General features: G+C 36.6%; 1 protein-coding gene across 1 annotated transcript in view; it reads right to left on the reverse strand.

The window, feature by feature from the left end:
* Window positions 1-1,258: 1,258 nt before the first annotated feature.
* Window positions 1,259-17,818, reverse strand: part of PHF14 (PHD finger protein 14) — a 170,614-nt gene continuing 154,054 nt past the window's right edge. Inside the window, 1 exon segment of the mRNA XM_075143674.1 lies at window positions 1,259-1,427. Within this exon segment, the coding sequence (XP_074999775.1) occupies window positions 1,353-1,427 (75 nt within the window). The 3' untranslated portion in view covers window positions 1,259-1,352.

The following is a 17,818-nucleotide window of genomic DNA, read 5'->3' on the forward strand; positions in this document are numbered from 1 at the left end:
GATCTGCACCAAACGGACCAATGCTGAATTTATTTTATATGCTAATTTACATGATAGCTGCATTCGTTAAAATGAGATCTAGTGTTATAAAACACCTGTAGAGTAACTATGATTGAAATTTGTCCATGAGCTACACACATTTGAATCTCATGAACCAGAAAAGAATTTATAAAAGATACTGCTTAAGCACAGGCATGTTGTTTTTAAAATATCTGAAACTATCATTTATAAGATGGGATAAAATTGAGGATGACTATTTACACTATTACACTATTTACAATCTGATTTAACACTCAATATACAGAGTAACAGTAAAAATATGGAAGAGTGGGAAAAGAGGTGAACTTTTTCAATTGAAGATGATTCATTTCTCCTAGAGCAAGATAAACTTCACTCACAGGACTTCAGTGAGTGTTGCTCTAATACTAAAACAGAATCAGTAAGATTTTTGGTTTCTTCATTGCAACCTGTGAAACTATCGGGCTATAAACCTACATCTGAGTTTCTTGTACTAACCTTCCTATTTACTGACCTGCACAGGCTAAAAAGCAGAGGTAAATCAGAAATCAAAATGATGAGTACAGGAAGAAGGGGTTTTTATTTTAGATTTTCATTACTCACTTAAAGGTCTAATGACACAGCGAGAAGTTATTTTATTCTGTTAGAATGGAAAGATTGGTATGAAAGAATTGGACCTGTGCAGGATGGCCTAATCAAGACAAAAGCTTGATATTCATTAAAAGACAATGATCACGTGAAAATGGAAATGGTTTACATGGAAGAAAATGATAATGCGACATGAAGACAATTAAAAATCAGAAGAGATACAAACATGTAAAACTAATTACTTATGAAAACATACACTACATATACCAAAAAATCCTTGCCTCCACCCAGTCGTCAGCTACATTTATTTTAATCACTGATCAGAAGAAATTTCAGAACTAATTTAGTAGAATGTATTTATCTAACTTATAAGAATCAAAGCTCTTGCTCAGAAATACCAAAATATGTCTGAATTATAACTATCCTTTAAGGATAACACTGCTTTGTAGAGTAAAAAATAAATTGACCTGTTTGCTTAGTAAATGCTATTAGTGATGAATAACCCACCAGCTTTCTACACCATGTTCAAAAAGCTTTTAGAATTTTATTGGTATGGTGCTTAGTTCTGATAATTCAGCTTTTAATGCAATCAAGAATATCACCAGGAGCTACTTAATTAATTCCCCAGTGCAGCGTGAATTTAATTTTCAATGACTTTATTGAGAACTTTTTTTGTTAATTTTACAATGAGAAACTATAATCACTGTTACACAACTTGCAAATATTTCAAACAAGACAGCAATCTCCTATTTTTTTGATTTTTTCTGTTCCAAATTCAGCTCCTGAGATGGATTTTCTGCCTCAGCTTCATTTTCATCTTCCTGTAAAAGAAAATGAAAACCTGAACATTAATCAACTTATTGAAGAAGTACACTTTTTGTACTTATGCATATATATAGAATTCTGTACAGATTTTTGTCATCTTTTGCCTGATCAATAAGCATAAAAATAAGCAAAAAAATGTCATTTATTGAAGCATTTGATTTTGCTCAAGAGTGGAAATAAAAATGATAAGAACACTCAAAATTTAAACAAGTCTAATCACCTACATTTATAGTAGAAGAATAATTTAATGAGTAAATATTTCACTGACCAATTTACTGGATGGTTACATAAAGAAATTACTAAACCACACATGGATGACAAGATATTCAAATGTCTGCAGCAGACAGTATTACACACCTTTCCTTTGTTCTTGACCAGAGTTTTCCACTAAATTACTTTCAAATGCAAGAACTTTCATCATTGTCCTAAAAATTACTTTTGAAAAGCATCTGCCATTGAAAAATGTTTCATTTTTTTGAGACCAGATACGTTTACTTCACCATTTGATAAAAGACAATAAATTTAACTTCAGAGACACTTTATGTGCTGCAGCATCGTATTTTTGTCCCATCTAGCATATTTTCTTGACAGGTCTGCCAATTTTCCAATTACTTGTACCACCATATGTTATCTGAAGATCAGTCAGGTCTAAAATAGGAAACATGAGCATGTCAGGCAGCAGCATGCTTACAATATTCTACAGCTTCAGCTGTAAAAGTTGGGCTCATAATTCAATATGGGTTCCTCTGGATCTCACTGAAAAAATGAAATGACATCATAATGCCCCTTTCCATAGGAATGGATACTATTTTGTGTCCAGTACAAAATTGTGACCTCCAAAGTATAAATTATGGAAGACTGAGAAAACTATTTTATAAGGCAACTTGCAACCCGTCACATCATGAACAGTCCTTATCACCCATTCCAAGTATGGCCAGTTTTCCTGCCTGCATTTTAATTCAACATACAGAGAATCTTCCTTGTTCCAAAAACACAAAGGACAGCAAATGAATAGACATTTGGGAGCGAAGAAGTGTCCTGGCTGCTGTAACACCACTCATCACAAGTCACCACCTGAGAGAAAGGAAATGTCAGGGACATCAGGTGGGACCCAGGAACCCAGGGTGCAGTTTCCTGCTTTAAAACAGCACCTTCATTCTTCTACGAAAAAAACTTTATCTTTTTGCTTCCTAGTCCTCCTTTCACCATCAAAGGGTGTTTTGTAAGGGTAATTATAATAAAGATTTAGAGGTACAAAATATACAGGAAGATCACATGGGCAGCACAAAATAGAACAGCAACGGAAAATCTCATTAAAAAAATGTGGTCTTGTATTATGTTACACAATGCTAAAATAAAGTTGAAAAGCCAGTTGTTCTATTAAAGAAACATACACTCCAAACCATTCTGCTTCTAAATCGTCCCCCCTTCTGGGGATAGGCTAGGCACTGAGAAATATTTACATGACTGACGACTAAAGGCTAAATGCTTTTTTTTTCTTATCTTTCTGGACTGTCATCTCTTCAGTTACCTTTAAAACATGTACTGAGCCCTGTGGCTCTTTCAGTTCAGGTGAGGAAACTTGTCTGTGCATGTGTGTGAAACCAAAGATTGTTGATTTGTTGAAATTACAAGTGTAGCATATATTCAAGAGAGTGTAATGTATAGTACACATACAAAAGTCAAACTTTTAAAGAAAATAAAGGCAAAGCAGAACAGGAAACAACAAAGGAGCGGTGTGTAACTAAGCTTAGATGTACCACGTACGGGTGACAAAGAACATCGCTGAATAAAAAAGCCAGCCACAGAAACTTTTGGCTGCTATAGAAAAACAGCCAGGTTCTTTCATGAAGAATTTGTAATAAAAGAACAGCAGATCTGCATGTTTCTGAAGGTCTTACCTACAGAAGTTGCATCCCTACTGACCTTAATGCCAACTAATCACCTTCCTAGCACACCAGCTGCCATTATTCCAACGTCCTGACTTGTGCTCCCTCATACAGGGAATATAAACCCTACACAATCATTCTTTTCCCAACACACTTGGCATACTGCTTCGGGCTTCCTCTTCTAATAAAGGGAGCATAAAGAAATTTCAGAGACTACAGGAAGAAGACCTGGCCGTACCGTCACTGAGCACTACGAGAGGGTGAAGGGATATCAGGCTCTGTGGTTACTGAACATCAGCTTCCTGAGCCTATTTTTTGTGGACAAAAAGGTTTTATCCAGTGAAAAAGGTTTTGTAACAGAATCTTCTGGCTTTGTGTAGACTTGAAATGTTTTAATTCTGTGCTCATAAGGTGATGCTTGCTCTCTGGCAGATTTCCTAGGTTACAGCAGCAGCTGCAGTGATCAGTGTTTTCTGAGATGCAGAAACGATGGCTGAGTGGCTATGGCAAGTCTAGGATTTGCTCTGCATGAATACTCAAGATGGAAGCATCTGCTTTGGGATATTTTGCAGTACCAACACTCTCCTTTGTTCATCTCCTGTTGCTTCAACCAGGCAAAACATATCCAAACAGGTAAAATTTACCAGGAGAGTATAAATTGGACTTACGCAGGCAGATTCCCACACACAAGTCATCCAGGTCCCTGACTATATTGTTATTTTTTGTTATTTTGATAACTTTATGCACAAAAGCTTTCTGAATAGTATTGTATTAAGCCATGCTCCACATAGGACATCTTAATTTCTTACTCCATCTCCACTTTCCAAGAACAGAAACAGTCACATTTCATTTTGAAACAGAAATCTAAGTTTTGTATTTCTGCACATGGGTGATTGCTGCGCAAAAGGCAGAGTGATGATGGTTGATCTTTCTCATGTATGAATTAACAAGGGGAAAAAACGTTTTCTTTGTCAGATATGTCTTCAGCTAGATCAGTTCTCAGACCTGTGCGCTGCCACAGTGCCAGCACAACAGAGACGGCGGAAATGATTGGCGGGGGACACTGGAAAGTATGAACCACCAATTCTGGCACTCATGCAGCTTTCTGCCAGAAAAGAAGTGACAGCAGTGGTCTGAGAATGGCAAACTTACTAATGACTGCAAATTATCAGAAATTTTTGACCTGTGAACTCCTATGAATTATAAGAAGTGCAATATCACTGCCAATATATTCGGGAAAGATTTGAACGGGAAATTTAGAGCACACATAGTAACTGTAGTCCAAGATGTGAAGACTCACTATTCTTTCAGTTTGCTGACAAAGCAAAATTTCTATGAAATTTTTCATCTTTTTTTTAATAACCCAAGAGGCATCCCAATGATTGCACAGAGAATACTGAATTGGTTGGAGTTTCTAATGTCATTAATAATGTTTGAATTTTCAGCTAAATAGCCTATATAGCCTAATTATCAAGAAATTACGCAAAACAGACTGCAGATTAAACATATTTAATATATTTGTTTTACTAATTACCACCTATCATTATCATCATTATAATACTTTTAATTGTGACATAGGATAGCAAAGGAAAACCTTTTATTTTCATGTTATCTGTTAAAAAAACAGTCCGTGATGGCAGTGTGTAAAGTTGCTATTACCAGTGGCTACACAGCAGATGAAATACTGAATTCCAGTTTCTGTTTCACAGAAATTCAGTTCACATTATTTCTATTAATCTCACATCTCTATTTTATGTTATTATTTATTTTGCTTCCAGCCGCCTATGACTCTACTCTCTAGTGCTTTCTGTCCTAAAAATTCTGAAACAGAGACCAGTCATTTTGATCAAGCAGTTTTTGCTAGCAGATGTCATAAATCAAACTTCTCTCCGTATCTTTTCTGACCACAGACAACCATAGGCTCGAATATTATACCGTGCATTTTGAATACACTCATCTAAAAGATGCCTCAGCACAGATCTGGTGACTTGTAAGGGTAGCAAAGGGAAGTGAATCCCTCAAGACTGTATTACTACTCTTACTGAAAAAGTGCATTTAACAGCCCAAAGATTATCTTCATGTTGAAATGAAGTTTACTAGTCTGGAACTGGCATTCTTTTAGATTTACAAAACCAATAGTGATAAAGAAAAGTACAAAAAGGGCTTTATAAAGTGCTGTTAAACCCAACACCCTGAATTGAAATGTCAGCTCAGGAGCTCCTTAAGCCACTGATGACCGGACACCTCGTCAGCATCCTGATGATGCTGATGGACTGATGGACCTTCCACATCCTTTTTTCCTACATCCTTTCCCCAGGCATCCCTCCTTTTCCCTGATGGAAACAAGGTATTGTATTAAAGGGTCCTTTGGATGCTCTACGGATGTCTTCAAATGTCCTATGGACACCTTCCTTCAAACTGCTTAGTCTACACTTGGTAGCTGAGCATTTATGGGTCACAGTAACAGAACAGGGCCAAGAATTTTAAACTGAGAGCCTACAATCTGCCACCTAAATAAGCATTGTGAATTATTATTAAAGTATTGAGCATTCAATAGCTTTGCTGAAGTTAATGGGAATACTTTGATATTTAGATGTCTTTAGGTGCCAAAAACTAAAGGTAAGAAGCTGACTTTTTTAAGATCCTATTTTTGAAAATTTTGATCTGACTGTCATATAACTTCATCCCCTTTGAAAGCATGTTTAAGGTCAACCACAAATGGTGCTCCAAGCAGAGAATAACAGGTCCCATGTGGAAAGTTAATTTTGTGGTAATTATTCCAGAATATTCCCCTGTAGACAAATTCTGGCATTAAAAAAAAAAAAAAAAAAAAGCCTAGAAATAGGGTTTTGGGTGGCCCTTTCTCTTTTTTCCCCCTCCGACCAACTTCATTCAAAATGTTTGAGAATTTCTTTTTATCCCATTAGTTAATGATATGAAATCTGGAAGATGACAGTGAATTGGATAATTCTTAATCGTACAGGGAATCTGACACTACTCTGTATGTAGAACAGACCACACCTCAATTAACTGTGCTAGGAAATGCAGCAATTCACGGATTTGTGCATTACGCCACACCTGTAATTTTTACAGTTGCATTACAAAGATATACTTAATAAAATAAACTTGCTGTTGTGTGCTTTGCAAACTGTAACCCATATTCTAAACTTAATAAACAGCTATATACTACAGTATGATGTAAATGAACATTTGAATAATAAGAAAGTATGCAAAACACAAAAATATCCTACTATAATGAGGAATGACTAAAGGGTTCTCTATGCTATCACATAATCTAGAAATATAATCTTAAAGCCACGCAGGACCAAATTCAGATACTATTACTTTTCATAGTATCTTAACCCAAAAGAGCTGTAATATGACTAACATACTAAGCTCCAGGGAGGGTGTCCAGCTGGTATTTCATCTCCTGCCTCACAGATTCTAGCTAACAAAACACCAGTTGGAAGTAGGCAAAAATACTTTTAACACTCTTCAAAAATATATCAGGAAAAAGGGACTTCAGAAACTACGAGAGCTTTTCTTTGTGTATGTTAAAGTCTAGCTTTCCAATGTCACAGGCCAAATTTGGAGGAAAAGGAGTTTCGGGGCTAAAAATTGGGAGTTCAATCAGTCTCCCTGTTAAATAGGCAAAAGGTGAGCATCAGCACTCAAATTCAAAAGTTATTTTTCTTCCAAAGCCTATGCTATCTTCTTCAGATGTATTTCTGACAACTCTTATAATGAAGAGTGGTGCAAAAATACAGAGTACAACTGGAACAGTTCTTTACCAATGGATATTAGAAGCAAATACAAATTTCTTGTGATAGATGACAGTTTTCTGTCACCATAGCTCTGCAGTGATAAGGCAGCTGTTTGTTTCCCAAGAAAAGGAGACCCTTGCTACATGGATCATTTTCATAGTGACAGCCTTGACAAGTTTGACATTTGCTTCATGAAGTATTCTGAAGCAGCCATCAAGAAAATGCCCCCTCCGGGACCACTGGCAAGCTGACAGTTGTACCTTTTAATGCCCATCTCCATTAATTCTTACTGTCAAAGCCCACCAAATTCCTACAATGAAATGGAGGCTATGAATGAACTAACCATTATAATGTAAGTAAACATGACATCAATTAACTGGAAGCAGCTCTCCACCCCATTTTATTCAGTAAAAAGAGCAACATTTAACAGTTGGAGGTTTCCTTCACCGATGCAGTACATGGCATCGTGCTCTAGGTGGCAATGCAAGACTAGGAGAACTATTTTTATACTAAAGTGCCTCTTAAAAACCTACAAGCAGCTGCATGTTTATCACAAACTCTTTCCTTTAACTTGTACAAGAACTTTAAGTCTTTTTGAAATGTTTGTCAGTGTTCTGTATTTTCTATTTCCTTGTTTCTAATTCTGATTATTCAGATAAATGCACCATCGCAAGAGCCCTTACAGTCAAATTTCTTTTAACGCTTAGTACAGAAGTGGAATTTCATGCCAGATTTCAAATCTTCCATCTGTTTCTCTCATTTTAGGAGGCAACCATTCCACTGAGTGGCCCTTTTGGCTGACTGCCACTACAGTTGGGATGCTCTTCAGGGCAGGTGGTGCTTGAAACCCAACCATTGTTTTAGAAGTTCAGCTGGTTCTCCTTGAAGAAAGTAGAGGAAAATGTTTCCTCTTTAACGATTTGAGTCTTTAAAGGTTTAGGGTTATAAACTTTAGACTGTTTCTATAAGTGCTTAGATATCACAAACCTGAAACTAAGAAATAGATGAAAAGCAACTTTAAAGGGATGTACTGTGCCTGTATGGGACGGGCCTCCTTAATTTCCACTCTGGTCTCAGAGTGCACACTTGCGTTAGTTTTCAAGCCTTCAAGTCTGACACTGTCCCGATTAAGATCCTTTCTAAGGCAAATTTGTCACTCAATTATAATACTTACATCTGTGCATACATAAACATATATATGGAAACCACAATAGCATTTTCTACTTATGTGGCAACGTAATCATTATTTTTATTAATTATAAATTAAAACAGAAAGTTCCACTTTATATACACTCATAATACTACTACAGAGTAATATTCCATACCCAGAAATGCATATTCTAATCAAATCAAGATGATTTTGAATACTCATGGTTATACTCCCACAATATTTAGACCATACATTTACTAAATTATGAGAAGCAAAACTTCTTCATGTTTGTATTCTTGATACTAAGAAATAAAATGGCTTCTTCTTACAATAGCTACATGGGAACAAAAGGTGCTCAGGCCAACAATAAGGAGTTAATAGCTCTTTTAAACAGTTTTATTTCTAAGTACTGTTTAATTAAAAAAAAACAAATAAGAGGCTAATTTTTAACTGCTTAATTGTTAAGCTATACACGTATCTTGGTAGTTACTAAATGATAGCTGAAGATTTTTTTTCATGTTTTAACTGTTTTCACAAATAAGTTTTGCTACAGACAGCCTTTTATCAAGAGCTCTGAATATTCTTTGTTTCCAAAATGATTAACAACATTAAATAGAAAAGTAGGCACAACTGAGTTATATAAAAATGCTTCTGTAAGCTACAATCAAGAAGTGCTGCCTACTGTCGAAGGCAGCTGAAAGACATCACTCTAAACATCACTGAAGTACATGTTTTTAACGGAAAAAGATAGCACTACCACGTGAAAGGAATAAATTTATCTCAATAACAGAGAAAATCTAGACCCTAATGAAAATGTTTTAGGAAAAATGAGTGCATTGCATGCTTCTGACCAAAATTAATTAGAGTTTTAATGTTTTACATTTCCACCATAATTCTTTAAATGGTGCATTTATTTCATAGTAATAAACACTCGGTTCATTAAGTAAAGTTCAAAATCTGTGTTACTCGCTACATTTAACAACCTTTGGCCCTCTTCTTCAGTATTTCTTGGTTCAGGTTTCCAAAGCATCGAATAAGCAATTGAGGAACACAATTAAATTTCATGACTCTGCATATTTAGGATTCTTATTTCATCTAAGACAAAGCACAATTAATCTACCATTCTATACTGAATTCCAACTTTAGTGAGCCATGATAGATACTGAAATGAACTTACAGGAAATGCTTAATTAAATTACTGTAAAAAGCATAACCGAAGTTTTTTCTTTCTTTATGACAAAAGAAAATGCACATTTAATTAGAAAAACTCTACTGCAGTATTATAAATTTAATAACTTGGGAATTCATGAAAATATTGCTATAACGTGACAGCTAACAGTTCAGAAAGCTTTTTTTTTCCTCCTTTCTTTTATATTTCACCAAAACATTTCACCTGAGTACAGCCATGAAATTTTGTTCAGGCTCAAGGCATAAAAGATGGATCTTTCAATAGTGTTAATACAATGACATAGGAGTCTGAACAACAGAGCAAAAGCCTTTATTTTAGGTCACCTATTTTACAAAATGCGATATAAGTAAATGCTGTAAAAACGGCTTTATATTTGTTGTAATACTGAATGCGTATATTTAGTCACAATCCATGAAGTTGCAAACAAAACTGATAGAAATGGACGAAGCTGTGGAAGTAGATGGAGGATAGGCTACGACAGCAAAGAGAACCTGTGCTACTGATGAAGAAATCAGAGATGGAAAAGACTGTTGCTTTTTCAAAAAAACCACAACTCCTTTCAGTAGATTCCCCAAAACACATACTGACATTTAAATTCAGAATCCAACAACTATAACTAGATAGACGTTTCAATGATTAAATAAAATCCCCAAAAGAGCATTCTAGGCTAGGACCAGATCCATATCTTTATGCTAACAAAAACCAGGTACAATCCCTCCTGGAAGACCTACACCTTCCCTGCTGTTATCATTCATTTAATCTAAATTAACACTACCACTGCAGACCTACCCAGAAGTCAAAATCATTCCTTTACAAGCTGTATAAACATACTTTTAATTTGACAATATAACCCAAATATTTGGCTATGGACCTGAAATCAAACAAGACAAGAAATCTATGGCTTTAGAAGTTGGAATTCAGTTGGTTTGATGGCAAAGGAAGGCCTGTAGATTTATTTGGTTTTATATTTTCTTTATTTCTGTATTTGAAGGTAGAACTTACTGTTCTGATCTTGTAACGATGCCTGAATGGTCCTGTTTCATACAACAGATCAACTCAGCTGTATTTGAAGCATCAAGGGTGTGTTGATAATAAACACATAGTCAATGTTGAGTCAAAATTGTAAAATTTAATACACCAAGGTTTCAATAGTTTCAAGCTGATCAGCTTCTAAATTAAAAAATGAATGCATTAGGTTTAACAGTAGAATGAATTCTCTTCAACCTCCATTTGTCTTTGCATTTCCAAGTGAGGTTCTAAAGCCAAATGTTTTTTAATTCAGTGGGTATAGTGAGGGATGTTTTGGTAATTTGTCATGATAGCGATGTTGCTTCACTGCAGTGTCCAACCATTTAAGGTAATACTATCATCAAAATGAACTTCGCAAAAACCTGCCCTGTAAAAGCAGCATCTGCCTCCAAACACTCACTGATATCCTTCCAATTTTTTTTCTCTGACAATATTTATACACCTTGTAAAAAAAAAAATTAGTTGCCTTTCAGAAATTTAGAATCAAATTAATTGACAAATCTCACCTCAGTGCAGGTAGTCACTACAAACAGGGTTTCTTACAGGTTCATGGTGCATTTCTTTCTGATAAATCTATAAGTTATTTTTTCACTATACTATATCAAAGCCATCTTGTGGTTTGTCAACAGCTTGCTTCCCATCTCTCCCCGCCCTCCAACAAATCACAAATAACTTTGTTAGAAGAGTGGGAGAAAAAATACTTTGATGTGATTCAATTACTGAAAAGCTATATTCTAAAAGATTCCCAAAGCTAGGGAAATTTGGCTATAACTAATTAGTGTTTTGCATATTTATGGTAGAAGAGCTCATTACACATTATAAATAATTATTTATCTACTTTTTCCTTAAAACACCAAAGCCACTTAGTATCATTTCTTGAAACTCTTTTTGAAGCTCACTAAACTCCATTCCTCAGAAGACTACTCACTCAGAAGGTTTTTTGTCTCGCATTATGTTATATCACAGTGCTTCCAAGACATAACAGTCTTCACAACCATTAAGGGCCACAACTTGCAAACACGTATACATGCATCATTACATTCAACTCATCTGATCACTGAACTGAACAGTACTATTTACTGGGGTTATGTATGAAATACACTGTAGAACAAGGCTTCTCTGGAATGGAATACTGAATTTAAACAGCCCCTGGATCAAGCATGGCATTTAAATTATGGGTATTTAAGAGGAATTTGAGGCTATTTTCAGAGGCTATTTTTTCCTGAAATCCTATTGCTGCCAGTCAGCTGCCTCTAAAGAGTTCCTGCCCAGCACCTTACGTAGGGTCAGCAATGGCCCCGCAGCGACGTTCGGTAGTTGCTGCTCTCTGCTCTTGTACCACAGCTGCTCTCGTAACTGTCAGTTACATATAAACAATATAAAGCACATGCTTAGATATACATTCATTTTACTTAGTTGCAATCTATTTGGTTTTATTCATTGGCTTTTCTCTTTCTGCACATAAAGGAGCTCCAGGAATTGGATATCATGATTCTAAGAGTTAACAGACAGTAACTATTTGATTATTTTCTGTTTACTGGTGATTTAAGATAATCATCATATGTCTCCTTTACTCACAAAACAGAACAGGTACTAAAAAAAAAAGGTTATGTAGGAAAAACAGGCTTATGTTCTCCTGTGGCAAATGCTACCTAGTATTTGATACAACTCATTTTCCCTGCTTCTTCTCATCTAGGTGTACCTTAGACAACGCAACACATCCAGAACCACAAAAGTCTGTAGCACTGCCATTTAAATCAGCATTTAAATTTAGAAACAAACATGCAACAATACTACTTCATCTGCCAACGTAATTTTAAAATATGATTATTAAGAATATGAAGACTATAAAGAAAATACAGCAAATGCTGTCTATTTTGGTAGACAACAAATCAAGGATCTTATTCTTCCTATATTAATTGATGCTTCCCTTTGTTTGTCAGTACTCTCCTTCATGTCAGTGACAGTTACTGGCATTAATCATTTGTGACTTGAAGTGGACTGAAGTATTTTCAATTCATTTAAATTCAAGGAAACCTTTCAAGAGGTAAGTTCTCAAAAAAGGAAAACCTGAAAAATTTTGTTGCTTCCCCTGTCCATTCAAAAGCCTCAAAATGATGCCTTTCAAGACCTAGATATAGAAAGGTCTCTAGCTCCTTTCAAGATTTTGCTGTTCAATTTAATAAATGGTAATATATCGATATAATATTTGTTTAACCATAATATTAATTAATAATCTGAATCTTGGCCAAGTCATATCATGCCAGATACTGTACAAACACATCTGGACAGTCTGATCTTGCAGAGTTTAAAATCAGTTATGAGAAAAAATGAAAGAAGAAAAGGACAAGAAGTAAAACAATATAAAAGCTAAGTGGGTCAGGATAATGGGCATGTACGTCAATCACATTTTTGTGCCAAGTATGGCTAATAAATGAAGAATGATTAAAAAGTGTCTATCATCAAAATGTATATAAAACTATTTCATGTAGAAATATTTTAAATTTATTTATAAACCAAATATACTGACTATACAGGACAGACATAAAAAATCAGACAGTTATTGCAGGTATTTTATCAAAACAGTACTGGGCCTTGAGGCGCCGGTCTGTAGAGGTGTGCTTCTGTGGGGGAAACAGTTGAGGTCAAGGTGAGAACTCCCCGTACGAAGCATGGTGTGAGGAGAAAGCTAAGAAAACCTCTGGATAGTGAGTTGGAAAATGTCACTGGAGGAGAAGAAGAAAGGGAGGAGTGGTACGTAATAAGGTTTATAATCTAGAGGAGGGTCACTAACAGAAACCAGGATAGAGCTAATGCATGTGTCCATAGTAAAGCGAGGTCTGAGACTCAGATGAGGAATTTCTCAGCTAAAATCTCTGACATTTGTCCCCCTACTATAATACGTATTCGGCCTGGAGGGCTTGGAAATTGAACTCGCTGCTACATTAAAGAACTTATCCGTAAAATGTGACTAATAATACTTTCAATGTCAGGATGGAGCTCTATGCATGAAAAGATTTATATAAGTGCTAAGTGCTGTCATTGTTATTACATTCAGAAAGCACAGAAGGCTTTAAAAGCATTAACTTTTCTAGTGCAGAACATCACCTGTTCTTTCTGAAACCAGCGAAGACGACATAAAATGAGGGCAGTTATTGCAAGAAATTGTCTGGTTTTAAATTCTGATGCATATTTTTTGTCTCTAGGAAAAGTAAACAACCATTAATAGCAGGAATTTTATGATACATGATATGGTATAATATGCAGCAAGCTATAAAGCATATGAAAAACAGTTCTACTTCATATAAACTTGTTTTTCATCAGGAAATTATTTAATTGCAAAGACGCTTTGAGACCAATCAGAAGGCAATGCATAAAAAAGGTGTCTGGTTTGGAATGATGAAAAGAGAATGGAGTCAATTTTTAACACATAATGAAATAAGGAAGTAACTACCAAGTCAGCGCTAGTACATCAGCCAGCGGGATCAAATGAAATTGATGTGTCTATTCCTCTTTTTCAGAAGGACAAGTACCTGCTCTCCAAGGAAGACCAGATCCTGATAGCATTGAAGTGGCAGTCGATATCCTCTCTGTGAAAGCTGCAGTGGTCAGCTTGAGTGAGATCAGTTTTTTCTAGGTGAATATACTTTCATATTTAGACTGTCTTGTGTCGTGTGATGATAATTGTTAAGGTTGTAACCCTGAATTACATCTTTGGGTGCACAAACTTTTGGATATTTAGTATCTGATTTTAGATTTTTAAAATGTATCGTTTATGTCCTGTTGTGTGCTTACAATCCAAACTTCGCTGTTTACTCAATGGACAGTGGAAGTTTCACACACAACTTTCCCTTCATCCAAGAACAGCAATAATTCATTTGTCCTGTCAACACAGCATTTTCAGATGTAGTAAGCATTGCCTATTGATATAACCAATTTTTCCTCTTGAAATCTTTATTTCACTGAGAAAAATAAAAGGCAGAAGTTTCTTTTGTATATTTGAACTTTAATTAGAGGAGGAGAGCTATTGGTACTGCCCAAAAGGTTAAAATACTTGCTCTGAACAGAGCTGTCACTAATACAGTATTTACATTTACAAAGTCATTTCTGCATGAATGGGATTGTTCCAGGCTGAAACCAATAGTTTTAATACCGTAAACAAACAAGAGATGAATGCACAAAATTAACTGTTTAACAGGGGTTTATGTACCCCCTGTGCATTGTATTTGGAGATGAAGTCCTTAAACTCAGAGGCGGAGGGATTCTCCGTGGATTAGAAGAGAGACTTGCAGTCTTTTCAGCAGCATCCTTTTATACAAAATTTGGCACTAACGCTCTTTGCTTCAGCAAATGACTTCACGCTTTGTCCTTTTAATCCAATTTCCACCTTTATGTAGACTAAAGTGTAGTGAAAATACTGAAAGAGGATGTCTGGAAATGAATTGCGTTAGAAATCTAATCCAGGCAGTAATCCAATCCCACACAGTCAGTTCCTCGTTAACTGAGAAGTTTAACCCACAGATAGCTTCATAACGAACCAGCATTCAGAACTAGCTATGACGAGATATAATTATCACACATCAAGATATGACTCAGCAAGGCAGGTAAGACGCTAAGACTGACAAAAAGATGAGGAACAAGCACTCTATTGAAAGCCACAATAATTGATTGTAACACTTATCCCAACTTGAATAGCTCAGATTTGTAGGTTATTATGGCATTAGGTACGTTACTGGTGCAGCCCGTAAGTGTATAAGCTACCCTATTCAGCAAGAGCTTCCTCATTAGCAGATATTATCTCCTCTTTTCTATAGGCCAAAGCACCCATGTGTACCTTAACCAGCTGCCCCACAGCAGACAGGAGCCTGTTCAGGAAACCCTTATTCATATTTTACTGCCATGGAAAACAATAATTTCCTAGTCAATGAACATTGCTACTTTTGTTTTTAATTTCTTACACTGATTAACCACAGGTAACTATTTGGACAAAGTCCTGAAAACGACAGTCACTTGTGGACGCCAGTGGCTTGCCATCTATGTGTCCCGGCAAAGAAGGGCCAGAAAACCAGCGTCACCGTGTCCCCCTTGCAGAAGCTCCAGGTCCACTGATGACTCAAAGGCAACACAACATTGCTGGTCATTTCTTGTGGATATGTCGTCAGACTTTCTGTCAGCACAGTGAGATTCACCAGGTATTTAAATCAAAAATAAAAACCCAGCAATCTTTAAGCAACTTAAACATGATGAAAGCATACCACTAAGATATTCCCATCACAATATCCAGTGCCACATACGCTTTTATAGTGGCCAAACTAGTATCTATTCATAGAGGTCTCTGTCTTTAACTCATGCCTTGAGCAGAAGCAGGAGAAAGAAAACTGAACCTACCCAAATAAAAGCAGGTATCAATAAACTAATGGATTAGAGTCCTACAGCTCAGAATCTGCAGAAAGCACAATGCAAGTGAATCGGGTGGCAGGGCAGCTCACTCTAACAACCTTCAGTACCTAACTGTAGCTCTCCTACTTCCCTTCACAGTGGGAAAACACGACAAATATAAGCCAAGGGTAGTTAAGTTAATTCTGTAGTCTGGGGATCCATACTGAGTTCTCAACTGGCTACCGCTGGCAAAAAGGAAATGGTATTTTCTACCATTCGTGAAGCAAACATTTTCCTAATGTAATTTCTTTTGCATAGCCAAACTTGTCAGTTTTACACACTTCTCCACAGAAAGGTAAATTGGTCCTTAATAATTTCTACAATTTCTCACAAGATATAAAGATTTTGCTTATACAGGGTATTTCAAAGTTAAGCAGGTAGAAGCACAAAAGTGTGCAGGAAGGAGGGAAGACCCAAGAAAATGGAAAATACATTTCCTGGTGGTGCTGGTTTTGGCTGGGATAGAGTTAATTTTCTTCATAGTAGCTAGTATGGGGCTATGTTTTAGATTTGTGCTGAAAACAGTGTTGATAACACAGGGATGTTTTCGTTATTGTTGAGCAGGGCTTACTCAGAGTCAAGGCCTTTTCTGCTCCTCACCCCATCCCACCAGCGAGCAGGCTGCGGGTGCACAAGAAGTTGGGAGGGGACACGGCTGGGACAGCTGACCCCAACTGACCAAAGGGATATCCCATACCATATGATGTCATGCTCAGCGTATAAAGCTGGGGGAAGAAGAAGGAAGGGGGAGAACGTTCGGAGTGATGGCGTTTGTCTTCCCAAGTATCTGTTACGCGTGATGGAGCCCTGCTTTCCTGGCGATGGCTGAACACCTGCCTGCCGATGGGAAGCAGTGAATGAATTCCTTGGTTTGCTTTGCTTGTGTGCGCGGCTTTTGCTTTACCTATTAAACTGTCTTTATCTCAACCCACGAGTTTTCTCACTTTTACTCTTTTGATTCTCTCCCCCATCCCACCAGGGGGGAGTGAGCGAGCGGCTGGGTGGGGCTGAGTTGCCGGCCGGGGTTAAAACACAACACCTGGCAATATTCTTTCCAAGGTGATTTGAACTGCACTTTGCCTGCACTGGCTCTCAGCAATAAGCTAGTATTCTTGCTTAATGAAAAGGATTTGCATTCCTGGCCAATGTGAAAATACAGGCTGTATCTGTGATTCTCTTTTTCCTGTTGTTTCTCTGAGTGATTGAGATGAGAGCTAAGATTTTTATTTTGTCTGAATAGTTTCATTAAATGCAACACAGCCTCTCCTACTCCTTGGGTAAAGTCCCAAATATATATTTTTTTATTTTCAAGGTCTTATCCATTGATGCAAAGAATAAAAGGGAATTTTCTCGATGCCCATTTGGTTGTTTTGTTTTGAGCTGATAGCTTTAGACAAAGCCAGGTGAAAATAACATGTCTCAAGGCCCTGCCACCTTCCTCCCACAAATTATTTCCTTTTGCTGCCTTCCCAACATGTATAGAACTTCACGATTTGGTGGATGTTTCACCATCTTCAGGCTTGTCTCCTAGCTTTCACAGTCTACTTCACAAAATTCTCATTTTTTTAACCAGGAAAGTTCCTGAAAATCCTTAGGTTAATGCTTAAAATCTTCTTGGTATCCTTTCCTTTAGACACAAGCTCTTCTTTCTTTCTTGCTGTTCTCTGTCTATTTCCTTAAAAGAAGATCTTCTCTTGGTACAAGGATAAGGTAATTACAGATATGTTCAAGGTGGGGGGACTGAGGAGATTTTCCTAGAAAGGAAATATCTCGCAGTTGTTTTGCTTTTTTTGAATTCTGAGTCATAATTTTTACTCTAATCTGACATTTAAGGGAATCCAAGAGGAAAAACTAAAACAGGCACCAGTCTCTCTCTCTAAAAAATTAGACATGCCTTTGGGGACTACAGCAACGTGCTCCCACCAGA

The sequence above is a fragment of the Calonectris borealis genome, chromosome 2 (assembly GCF_964195595.1).
Source record: "Calonectris borealis chromosome 2, bCalBor7.hap1.2, whole genome shotgun sequence".
Taxonomy (NCBI): Eukaryota; Metazoa; Chordata; class Aves; order Procellariiformes; family Procellariidae; genus Calonectris; species Calonectris borealis.